We start from the raw sequence: 12,978 nt of genomic DNA, 5'->3' as shown, positions 1-12,978 counted from the left end.
CCCTCTTGGCTTTCATTTATCTAGGTTAAACAAGCTTTTTAATCTCCTCCTTTAAGGCAGGCTCTCTGTTCCCCTAATCGCTGAATCCAAGGTTATTGCCGATAACTAGCTTTTTGTAAGGCTCCTCGATGCTTTGCCCAAACCGAGTGTCGAACACCATGACCTATTGCCTGTTGAGTAATTTTGAGGTGAAGAAATGTGTCAACTATCAGATCCAGAAAAAAAGACATCAGGGTGCTGCTGTTAAAATTTGCATTTGTTCTCCACCTTATCTCCACAAAGCTAAAGTCTCCCCATAATGACTTAGTTCCTGATATAATTTCTCTTTAATAACAGTAATGACATCTCTACCCAGACTGAAAGCCAAGCCTGTGGAGCTACAGTAGATCTCTGTAGTTCAGTCCTGGTGGAATATCTTGCACTAGCCTTCCAAAAACTATCTCAATCCCAAATGATTCCACTTAATTTATCCATGATTATTTCTTCGCAGTCTACTGTAGCATTAAGGTTACAACAGCATCCCCCACATTTACCTTTACTTTCAAGTACCCTGAGCAGTGCATACTTCCATTGGCAGTGTCCCAGTTATAATTGCTATTTCTATGGTGTTTCTATTATTCTTACAGTAGCCCTTCCAGGTCCTGCCCACTTGTTCTGGTTTTCCCATGTCCTCATTCAGGATCTGTTCGAATTGTACTGACAAGACTCTCATATCTCCCTGGACTCTCCCTGCTTCCCAGAGGGGTTAGGTATGCTTTTCCATCAGCTATGTTACCAATAATGCTACTCTTGTGTTGCCCGCTGCCCAACATCCTACCTTTACCTTTTCTGTATTTGTTCTTCCCTTTTCCATGTATTAAAATCAGGTGTAAAAGTTACATAAGCTTTTTTCAGTTAACTATCTGACAGCAAAGATAAAAGGCAGGAAGTTTTCACGTTTACACCATTTACAGATACATGCTGTATGTGTTCCCTCATCTAGCCCTAGACACACACGTGTGTGGGTCTCCTCATTTGTATAGTATTTGTGAGCCTCATGACCTTTTCTGTATTTATCTACCCAGTGCACCCCAGAGGTGAAAACATACCATTATCTCCATTTTACACAATGTGGAGTAGAGGCACAAGGGTGCAGATCAGGTTCCAGAGGTCCTTGGTGGAATAGGGAATTTCTGCCTTCTAATCCATGCTCTGTGTTGTTGCCTTAGTGCTTCCCCACTGGAATGAACAAGCCTCTCAGCTCCTGGGGGAAAAAATGTAATAAGGAAGGAAACATTGAACTTTTGGGCAAATGCAGAGAGCAGTTCAAGTCCTAAGTGAATTTGGAATGGTCTTTCTTTTATCCTGTAAATTAAACCAAATCTCTTTTGTTCATTTTGTATTTCTTCTGTACCAGGAGTGGCAGGAAGTGAGAGAAGGTTTTAAATAAAAAGAGAGTGGTGCAAGGCACAGTGCAAATGGGAGCCTGAATGAAATAAAAACTATCAAAAGACTTTGCCCAGACATAGTTCTCCTGCAGCCTGTTGAAAAACAAGCACCTGAAGGTTCAGGTTTTCCCCTGAACCTTCACCCCAAATACAAACGCAATGCCTCTGAGCATCTTGCCTAAGAAATGCATCTGAACATTTCTGGTTTTATCCAGAATTGTGTTCTGCTGCCTAGTCCTTGAAAGCCAGATTTCTAGGAGGTTTTGTTTTTCCATCTGTTGACATTAGTTAGAGGTTTCTCCAGATGCCCTTGTGTGTTTTGAAGTCCTGCCTTGGCATACTAGGAGGAGCTCAGAGATTGGCTTCTGCCTTGGCTAGAACAGACAATTTTGGAAGTTCATGGGAGTAGCTTGTACTTGTCTATACTACCCATCTGGGTAAGGATTTTGTAAACGGTGAGACTGGGTGCTGGTCATTTGAACAGGCGGTTGCTTTTGCCAGTGAGATAAGATAACCACTGAATGAGACTACCAACTCCTCTGGTCATTTGAACAGGCGGTTGCTTTTGCCAATGAGATAAGATATCCACTGAATGAGACTACCAACTCCTCCGTGTTATAAATAACTCACTGACCTGATAACACTGAAAAGGGCACATGTATACTCTTCTGGTATAAATTGCAGCAAGAAGATTTAGGTTAGACATCAGGAAAAAAAGCCTTTTTAATGGGAAGGATAGTTAAGCACTGGAATAGGCTGCCCACGGAGACCGTGGGCTCTCTGTCAGTGTAAGGACAGGTTAGACAAACATCTGCCACAAGTGGCTATTACAAGCCTTACCTTCCCTTGGGAGAAGAGAAAAGCCTCTGTTAAGAATTAGTTTCATGGAACTAATATGATACACCTTTCATTAAAGATGTGCATTAACATACTGCAGAACACTTTTATTCTGGCTGCATTATACCGCGGTTAAGGCAATTTGCCAGCCTGCTGGAAGGCTTTCAGAAGGCTCTCGCTTATTTTCCCCTTGCATAGGCAATCTTACCTTTTGTCTGCATGGGATAGCTTATATACTTAGGCAAACCAATGGCATATGTGATTGAATTTTTGTTCTACAATAGCTCTCAGTTTCTTTCTTTGCAAATGTATTGGAGTTCTTCTTCCAACAGCTTGTTATCCAAAGTAGAATCTTATATTTAAGGTAAAAGTTAGCTGCTCCACCTCCAAATTCATCCCCAAACCAAAGTGACTTTCCTTTCTTGATAAGATCAGATGTGGTACAGACAGAGCAAGGGGAAGTTAAGGTGAAATTCTGGCTCTTAGGAGCTCTGCCCTGGCATACAGGAACATTCCTAGGGATTGGAGAATATGATTAGAAAGGGGGTTTTAAAGATCCCTAGCATCCTTACTTTTGCTGATTCTTTGACTCTCCAGGGTTCCTGGTGGGAGTTTCGATGTCTAGACTCTGACTGGAGAACGCCCAGCGGGTCTTGAAACTGCAGGGTGACAAATATGTAGGATGCCTGGTATGGTTTTTTTTCCCTCTTTTTGCTGAGGCAAGTGCTGAGCAAAACTTAAGTAATAACAGTTCACAAGCTGTTAATACCAAATACCCTGAGACTTCAGAAGTGCCTTGCTCTGCTCTGCACAGCTTGGCAGGTTATATTCTTTAAGGGTAGGCATCATTACCTGGACAAATCTGTGACATTTAATTCTGTTGTGGCTAACCTCTGTCCCCGCAGTGAATTGCTCCTTCCCTCTCATGGCTGATTGTCTAGAATATAATGCACATTTGTATTTTCTTTCTCTTGCATTGTCTCCATCCTCTGCACATGTAGTGTTTCTTATTATCCCTACTGTCCTTGCCCACATGTTGCTTAAGCCTGCTCTTCTTTAACTACATGCATACACATTTCACCCTTGGGTGCATAAGCATATAAAGAAGTCTGCCCCCTCTTAATTCACAAAGCTTTTCTGACTTTGCTTATTCATATCTGTACATACTTGTAGGTATATGGCATGCCTGATTGTTCAGGTTAGCAGTGATATGTAATATTTGCACGTATTCGTGAGACACTCCATAGTTAATTTGAAAATTTAGGTCAGAACATTTCCTTACATCCTATTTTTCCTCCTTTTTGGACAATTTAGAATGATTTTATTGGGATAATAAGGAAAGGATGTGTACTTCTGTATTTGCAGGTTAGGTGCTTCAGCAGGCAGGAGGCTGTGGCAAGACTGTCATTGTTATCCTAATTTCATAAAGTTGTCCGTGTAGTACAACGCTGTGAAACGTGCCTGGCACACAGCCTTATGAACTCCCCTTTCTGTCCCAGAGAACTTCTGAACAATTACGAGTTGGGTTTGCCTATCTGATCTAATTTATCACTTAGGGGTTTATATCATGCCTATTACTGTGATATCTAAGTGCTGCTGAGATACTGCAAGATGTCTCTTTCATCAACCACTTACTTCTATGATAAGTTAATGTTACTGAGCTGAAGTCTGGGCTGTTCTGTGCAGCATCTTAATCACTGGTCCTTACGGAGCCCCGTGTGTGCAGTTATTCTGCTTGTCTGGTGGCTTCACTGAACTGGTTTTGGGGATTTGGGCTCAGTTACTTGAGGGCTAAAGTTGCACTGCGGAAATCTGTGGCTCAGATGATGATAAATTGACCTGCTTGGTCAGTGAGTGAGAAGTCCAGGGCTGAGCAGACCCTGGGTGAGCATGTGAGTACACGCTCTTTATTCCTTCAGAAATGCACTCTCCACATCCAGGCTTAGGTATTAGCATGAGCACAGACCATCTGCTGCCCTAGACAACACTACCTGTCTTCTGCGGACAAAAGGGCCCTCCAGTTCCCAGGGCTCTCAGTCTGCCAGCTTTCACCTGCTGCTCAAAGTGTATTTAAAAATTAAAACAACTCCCCTTTGCCCACTCAAGTAACAAAAAAAAAAAAAGAGAGAGAAAAAAGAAAAATAGCCATGTACGCTGCTTGCTGGTCTGAGCAGCGTGACTCCAGGGGTAGAGGGAACATTAGGGGGAAGCTCTCCTTGGCATTTTTTGCCAACTGCTGGTCGTAAGGGCTGTTGGGAAGGTAAGACCAGCTGCCTGGCCACTTTGACCCCTTCTTACAAAACCCACTGCCTTGCCCTCACTGGGGTGCTGTGCTCATGCTGCGAGGATGGATGGGGAGGCTGCTGTCTCTGGGTGATTTCTTCTGCCTTTCTTCTCCCTTCACAAGCCCCCAGAGAGGATTTTTCTTTCATGGCCAGATGAAGCGGTTTGTTGTTTGTTTTCAAGGTGACAAGCGTTTTATGTGAATTCTAGCTGCTCTCAAATGCCAAACCCCAGCTGGGATTTGAGTTTCACAGAATAACCGCTGACACCTAATGAGCCTCTAATAAGTGCTTCTCCCTCCCGTCCTGTCATTTAAATAAATAAATGACTGAAATTTGGGGGTGGTGGGAGGTGGTGTTGGATTGCAGTGGAATGAAGCTTTTCTGTTTACCCACCAAGCAGGTACACCACTAAGAGCAGTCGCGCAAGCTTCCCACACACCCACACTGCCTCTGCCATCAACTCAACGTGTCTCAGCCCTGGCCTGGAGGGCTTTCTTAGAGGATCGTTCAGGCAAGTTCCTTCTAAAGCCCAGTTAGTTTCTTGCCCTCTCAGCTCCAGCTGCCAGCCAAGGTGCTAATTAGTGTCAACTGTGATGGGGGGAATTGAGAACAAAGGCAAGACTTTGCTAGTTGAAAGCATAGTTGATGCTCAGGTTTTTTCTTTTCCTGGAATTTTTGCAAGGAATGGTCTACCATGGGCAGTGGCTGTGCTACACGAATCGTCTCTTCAGGGACTGGAGTGGCTTCAAAACAACCCTTATTTGCGGCAGTAGGTATAAGGCAACTGAGTCCCATCTCCCTTTTCTGACCGCTGAAGATATGTTCTCTGTTTGTTTAAGAAATGGAAAATTAAAAGATATAAAATTGCAATATATCCTTATGGAAAAACAGCAAGATTAAAAAATCATGGATGCTCTTTGATTTTATTTTTCATGTGTCAGAAACACAGAGCAATTCCTTGTTTCCGGCTCAGGTATGTAACCAAGTCACTGTGAAAGGACAAGAGCAGGTATTTCAGTAAGCCCTTAGCAGGGGGTAGTGAGAACTACACTTAGCAAGCATCTCTGTCTATGTTCTTCTCCTGTGAAGACACTCCTGAAAATGCAGAACATGTCCCTCTTCAGTTGCCTGTCTCTTGGAAGAACTGACTAGGAATGGGCAACCTTTTTCCAGAAGAAGGAGTTATTTCTGGACAAAATCAACTTAGGTTAAAATGAATCTATTTATTTGATCAATTTCACTGAAAACAAATGAAGACAAGATTTTGAAAAAATAAAGAAGTTCTGTTTTGACTTTTTCAAGTGAAGTATTTCAATTTCTCCATTTCAAAATGACATTTTATTTCAGCATTTGTATATACTTCTCTTTTTTTAGACCGAACCCCCCCCATTTTTATTGTGGCTACTAGGCTGAAGTCAACATTTCAGCAGACAACAAGCTCTCTGGTTCTCCACTTCCGCCTGGTTTGAACCCACTTACTTGGAGCCTTCTCCCCAGAAATGTCCTCATCTTACATGAGCTCTGAGCTTGGGTACTCCAGAGTGGTTCTCCTGCCCAGGCCTGTGGGAGCTGTGGTTGATGTAGAGGGATGGGGCAGCTAGAAGCCTATCTTCTGTGGTTTGTGTCTCCACAGGTGGGGAAATGGAAGGAAAAAAAGTTGCAGATGAAGTATTACGTGTGGCCCCGCTTTGAGCTGTATCCTGACTCTGAGGAACGCGAGGACGATCACCTGAGTATCGTGACCTTGGAAGAGGCACCGTTCGTCATTGTGGAGAATGTGGACCCCCTAAGCGGCACCTGCATGAGGAACACGGTCCCTTGCCAAAAACGCATAGTGACCGAGTATGCACCCCTGGGTTTTTCTCCTCCTATCGGGCTCTCCCTTCTCAGCAGAACATAGAGAGTCTGTTGGGCCAATACCGTCATACCCTGATAATCCTTTTTAGTAAAGTCACCTCCTTTTGCCCAGCCTGGCCTGTGTCCATTCATGACTGGCCCTATTGGGCAAATCATCGTAGTGTGTCCCTTCACCCTCCAGCACAGATAGCACAAGTGAAATTCTCCACATGTGGGAGGGGGAGTGCATACTGACAACAGAAGGGAATTAAGGGAGTTTTCACCAGTCTTTTAACCCATTATTGTTGTGACGGTTCAGGAACAAAACTGATGAGGAGCCAGATTACATGAAGAAATGTTGCAAGGGGTTCTGCATTGACATCCTCAAGAAAATCTCGAAGTCTGTCAAGTTTACCTATGACCTCTACTTGGTGACTAACGGCAAGCATGGGAAAAAGATCAATGGGACATGGAACGGAATGATTGGAGAGGTCAGCAGCAAAGGGAGGGCATGGTGGGCTTCATCCCTGGGCTGGGTGACATGCGTCAGATCTGGTCTCCCATCATTATTGGATCCCTCTCTGGGGAAGGGACAGAGGTGACTCTATAGAAATGATTGGCCTGGATCCTTTCTGGGCACTGGGTGAATTAATCTGCTCTGACACTCTGACCATGACTACCTTTCCTGTTCAACAATTAATTGTTATTCTCTATAGTGTCACAAATTTGGCCTTCACAGTCAAAGAAAGAAGGTGATATCCATACACCAGAAGGGCTGCAACCTAGATTACACTTAGATTGTACATAAGGTGCATAAAGAATGAAATAAGACTTTGCAGTGTTAGAGGGAGGAGAAAGCAAGGATAGAAAAATGAAATAAGATGTCTTCTCAGTGGATGATGTGTTTATCCTAAGACCTCTGCGGATTTATTTTTTATACACATACCAGCTTTGAGGGGAAGATTAATGTCTATAGATTTCCTGAAAGAAGAAGGTGTCCTGATGAAAGATTAGAAGGGAGAGATGATAGAAACAATATAGGGAATGGGATTACAGGAGTGAAAGGACTTTGTTGAAAGGCAGGAAGGTGAGAAGGGGCTTGGCTGTGGTGCTTGAGAGGTGCCTCGGATCTGTGTGTGATCTCTTCCTTTTCTTCCTCCAGGTTGTCACCAAACGGGCCTATATGGCTGTGGGATCCCTCACCATTAATGAGGAGCGTTCAGAAGTGGTGGATTTCTCTGTGCCCTTCATTGAGACGGGAATCAGCGTCATGGTCTCACGTAGCAATGGAACTGTCTCACCTTCTGCCTTCTTAGGTATCATTTTAATCTAAAATTAAAACTTCACCCAGTGTTCATCAAAAATTAGGTGAAGGTTGCTTGTGATTCTTAGCCTGAAAGTCCCTTTTTGGGAGTACCTGTGGGACAGGTATATAAAAATAAACTGTGAGGTTTTAGTTCTAAATCCCAAGCAAGCAAAATCCAGGCAAATGCAAACAGGCACTGCCTAGGAGTTCCAAGGCATTTCTCAGCAATTGTGTGCCTAATCCCAGCAAAGAATGGGCTTACTCAGAGTTGTCACCTACTCTGCAGCACGTGGCTTCCCAGTGACTCAACTAATAGCATGTTCAAGGAGTGTAAGCCAGAAGAAAATTGATTCAAACCTTATAGCTGGTATGCCATAGTACTTAGTGATAACAATTAGACATTATTTGTAAAGAAGGTATTAACTTGACCCTCCCTTGACAGAGCAACTGGTAGAAGTCAGAGATCTAATAGAGCTTTTCAAGAAGAGTTGAGCCATCAGTTCTGTGCTGACACTGTGTCTTTCAATAAAGTGATTTCTAATGTCCTTTGGTGGTGGAGGGTGATCAGAGAATGCAGAGATGATACTGCTTTTCCCCAAGACATCCATGCCATCCTAGTATCTACTGTTTGGCTTTAGAAAATGCTTTATGATGCAGCAAACACAGTATATGAGTTATATAATTACTGTCTGCTCTCTGCCAACATCCTGAGAACATTTACAAACAGAAATAATTTTATATGGGTAAAGAAATTTTTCCAAACCTCTTTAAGTAGGAGTTTCATGACTGCTCACTCTTCAGGAATTTTTGCCTTTAGCCAAGCCCACCAATATTGCTGGGGTATGTAAAAGCAATAATAAAGTTAACTCCAAAATTTTAAATTGCAATTTAACTGAGGTTGCAATATTGGCTATAGTCTGGAGCAAAGTTCCAAGTTTCTTTGATCTGGTTCAGTCCCATCTTTATCTGTTCAGGCTTGGAGAAGGAGAAAACCTGGCAGAGATCAAACACTTGCAGAATATGAACGCTAACATTTCTAGCATGAGCCAGTGTTCCCCTTGCTACAGGAATGGAATAGCTGAAAAACTACTATCATTATGGCTGAACCTCAGAAATTTGGAGATGCTCTTTGGCTCAATAACATCTTGAAAGTTGGATGCTTGTCTGAAACTCTGCCAGTTCTGCTTGATTTTCCCCACTCTCTCCAGATGGTGCTGGAGGACTTCCTGGGAACAATCTTTTATCAACGCATTTTTTTTTATCAATGCATGCCACAATGGCTGCTTGTAGTTCCAGATGGAGCCGCGTGTCACAAATGTAACAGTAAGAAGGAATGCAGTCATTGCAGAGACAGAAACTACACTTCTCCCAATTCAAGAAGTTTTTCAGACACGGGTCGAAGGCTTTATTGTGACTTCTGTTTTTCCCCAGCCCAGTTTGCCCCACACTCTCACTGGGGTGCTCTGGAGAGCAAAGGAGGTGAGGGAGGGGTGAGGTGGTGTATCAGGTCTTTCACCATGGTTTTCTCTTCCTTTCCAGAGCCTTTCAGTGCTGATGTATGGGTGATGATGTTTGTGATGCTGCTTATCATCTCTGCGGTGGCCGTCTTCGTCTTTGAGTACTTCAGCCCTGTGGGCTATAATCGGTGCCTTGCTGATGGCAGAGGTAAGGGGAGTCCCTCCTTGCCATGATCCTCTCTCGCTTCCAATCCCAGTGCCTTCGTCGGGCTGTTTCCTTTGCCTTGAACATGATATGGATCTAGCCCACTCTGAGCTGTGCATTCAGAGTAAAGAGGGCGGGGACGGAGGTGGGGAAAAGGCTCTGAAGAGAGCAGATGTGTATAATGGATAATTTGCTTGGCTCGGCAGACGGAGCTGTGTCGCCTTTCATCTCTAAAGCACACACCAGCTCCAACTCATTTCTCATTGAGTGGAAATGGGTCCTGGTAGCCGGTGCTGGCAGTGTCTATGGTGCTGCGCTCTCTGAGGCAATCAAAAGGCTCAGTGCTGTCAATCCATCCCTCAGTGCTATGTCTCCCTGGAGAGCAAGCTGCTCTGCCGGCCTCCCAGCATAGTGCTATGTCCTCCAGACTCCACATCTGTCACCTGGGCATGTCCCTATCCTACTTGGCTCTCTGGCTTGCTAAGGCCAACTGAGAAAGTGGGAAGCTCATTTTCATGGGAGTGGGTGATGGATAACTTTGCAAGGGCAGCCGGAAAGATGGGAACAAGTGAGTGACCCATCTCTGTGGTTCTGATCTTCAGAAGACAGCATGATGAGTTAAAGAGAGGATGGACAGACAGCCTAAGAGACAGCCTTTTTTGCCTTACTGGCATGAAGACAATTAGGAGGTTGAGCCTTCTGTCATCTCCATATCTTCACCCCCTGATGAATCAGCCCTTCAAACCTTTCTGGGTTTATTGGCCCATTCAGAATAGTGGGAGAGAGACGATTATTGAAAAATAACATTTGCCCCCCAATCTAGTGCTTTGAGTGAATTTATGCCACCAAATTAGAGAGGGGTGCAAAAAAAAAATGTTGATGAGCATTCGGGCAGAACCACATATATGGGGAAGTGGAGAATTTCTCTCTTAACACAGAGCTGTGGAGGACCTTTATGGCAACTGACTGTAACCACATGGATCTGTGGACACAAGTAAATACTGTTAAACCTGTGAGTCTCTGGAGACATATTAATACAGATGTGGAACTGGAAGCAGTTCTTAGTACAGGTGTGCAGTCGTGCAGTTATTAAATTAGCTGAACTGCAGCTGCAAGTATCAATATTTCTGAATAATTATGAACAGTACTGCATGATCAGGCAGATATTATCCCTGACAGATGTAACTTGAAGATGTAGAAATCAGCTGCAGAGACTGCAATGCTTGTTTGGTAATGAATGCTCTGGCTAATGTTACTTTGACTGCATTCGAACTAGTCTACGACAGTATACCCCTGCCTCCCACGCCTGCATTTTCTCTTTAACGACACCAAGATTTTCTCTCCAGGGTCAGGTGGGCATGCCCTGATCTAACCCCTAAATGATGTTGGGTTGTTGTTGGGGCACTCAAAGCTGGAAAGCTCAGAAGGATTCCGCGTCCCTGGTTTGGATCAGGGGCTCCCATTGCTGTCTTGGTTTGTGGCTGACAAAGTAACTGTGAAAGCACATGGGGTGATGAGTGGAGAGAGGAAGGCTTTAGGAGGGAACTTCTCAAGATTTCCTTACACCTTACAGTTCTCACTGATGATTTGCAGGCCTTACACCTGTGTGCCTTAGGGCTTATTAGGTAGAGAGGGATATAAAGCTACCACTCCAGCATGTAAAAAGACAAGGACTGCCAAACCATGTTTCTTATAGCAACTTTGTCTCTCTGGCATCTAGAGGCTCCAGTTCTGCTTTGAACTGGGTGTGCAGTTCCCAGGGTGCAAAATGAGCCCCTTGCACCTTTCAGTTGTATTTAGAGTAACACAGTCAGTGCTTTCAGATGATCTGTGCCATTCCCTGCTCAGGGGTTGGGAGTGTCAAAACTTTCTACCCTTTTGTTCCTCTGCTGGAACCAACCTTAACCACAGGCAGCAGCACTAGGCACCAGTCAGCCTACCGAAGGGAGGAGATAAAACATGGGATGCTAACCCAAAAGGTTGCAGAGCCAGGCTGGCACCATTGGAAAAGTGACAGACCCTTGAACTGTGCCAGAGGGCTTTTGTCCTAAGAGGGTCTTCTCGGTGTCTGAAGCAGAGTCCTTGGAGTAATTGCATCTGCAGTCTCCCTGACAGCTCCTCTTGTGCTCAGGTTGAGCAAATTTTGGTTCCCACTAGTGGAACCAGCATATGTTGGGGATCTGAGGCTGCTGGGGTAGTGGCAGGATTTCACAAGTTTTCAGGCCTAGTGCTTCATGAGCACACGTGGCTTTTGAATGAGCTTCCACACTGAAAAGTGAGTAAGGGGAAAATAGCAGCTTTTAAAACACTGGATCTGCTCCTGGACTGTCTGGGGCAGAGCTGCTGATTTTCCCAAGATAGACCAGAGTATATGTCACTGTTATGTACCTTAGACACAGAACATGGGGAGAGGGAGTTGTGTTCTTATCTGGCTTGTGTGTCTTCAACAGACTGGGTAATGAAACTCTTTTGCAGAGGTATTTGTAGAGCCCTGTTATTTCAGATGGTGCTCTTCCTTGCACCTGTACAAGTACAGTGAAGGCCATGTTTTGCACAGGTGCCTGCTTGGGAGTTCAAGGACAACATCACTGTTGAATAGCTAGCAACGAGGATAGAGTTTTTCTGAGCAAACTCTACTTCTCGTGACAACACTTGAACCGAAATGGAATGTTTGGGCTTTTAGATAATCCAATCAGATACAAAAAAAACCCCTTGTATAAGGCTTCAGTGGAAATCTTTGAGACAGAATAAATATGGAAGCCTGAGGACATTTAAAAAAAAACAGTTTTCAGGGTACACTTTGCTGAGATATGGTGTCATGAACATAGGGGAGCGCAGCTGTGGAGATTCATCTCACATGTGTGAATAGATACTGCCCTTAACTCTGAAGTCAAGATGCGTATGTGAATAGAAATGCAGACCACTTACTCTGAGATGCTCACTGTGGGATCATGTTTCTTAATCACTCTAGAGCCAGGAGGTCCCTCTTTCACCATTGGCAAAGCTATCTGGTTGCTGTGGGGGCTGGTGTTCAACAACTCTGTGCCAGTGCAGAATCCCAAGGGTACCACTAGCAAGATCATGGTGTCGGTGTGGGCCTTCTTCGCTGTCATCTTTCTGGCCAGCTACACTGCCAACCTGGCTGCCTTCATGATCCAAGAGGAATACGTGGACCAGGTGTCTGGCTTGAGCGACAAAAAGGTAATGGATCCACCCAAACCCCAAAGCAGCCTTTTCCACAGAAGAGGCTGCTCTACCCTCTCTTCTTTGCTTTTGCCAGGAAAGAGTTCAGGTTTTTTCAGTCACATCATAGCTTTAGTATGCTTTTAAATAGCACAACTGCTCTTCGTTGGTATTCAGTTGCATTTTTACATGTTTTAAGCACTTCAGGAATGAATTAGAAACAGAACTGAACTGTGCTTGCTTGCATGATCCCAAACCACACCTTGATTGTCAGCCGGAAATGAATTAATGGAGTTATGGAGATGATGTGTATAATGGCTGTAACCTGTTTTTTCAGGATGAAATGATTTGTCTGTGTGGGAACGCTGGCCATTAGGCTAGCAAATACAATCTGTTAGTTTATTCTGGGGACAAGTTCTGCCCATGGGGCAGTGTGGCTTTG

The 12,978-nt window shown here is 44.2% G+C and overlaps 1 protein-coding gene across 1 annotated transcript in view; it reads left to right on the top strand.

Annotated features, from left to right (window-relative positions):
* The window catches only part of LOC104083552 (glutamate receptor ionotropic, NMDA 2B), a gene marked incomplete at both ends in the record, with an annotated part of 93,011 nt that extends 80,457 nt beyond the window's left edge, over window positions 1–12,554 (top strand). The window contains 5 exons of the mRNA XM_009587064.1: window positions 6,183–6,391; window positions 6,705–6,876; window positions 7,548–7,701; window positions 9,231–9,356; window positions 12,325–12,554. Of these exons, the coding sequence (XP_009585359.1) occupies window positions 6,183–6,391; window positions 6,705–6,876; window positions 7,548–7,701; window positions 9,231–9,356; window positions 12,325–12,554 (891 nt within the window). The remainder of the gene's footprint in view (window positions 1–6,182; window positions 6,392–6,704; window positions 6,877–7,547; window positions 7,702–9,230; window positions 9,357–12,324) is intronic.
* Between the last annotated feature and the right edge of the window lie 424 nt (window positions 12,555–12,978).

The sequence above is a fragment of the Fulmarus glacialis genome, unplaced genomic scaffold (genome assembly GCF_000690835.1).
Source record: "Fulmarus glacialis isolate BGI_N327 unplaced genomic scaffold, ASM69083v1 scaffold21611, whole genome shotgun sequence".
Classification (NCBI taxonomy): Eukaryota; Metazoa; Chordata; class Aves; order Procellariiformes; family Procellariidae; genus Fulmarus; species Fulmarus glacialis.
Note: the sequence above shows the minus strand (reverse complement) of the source record. Positions and strands in the feature narration are given on the sequence as shown.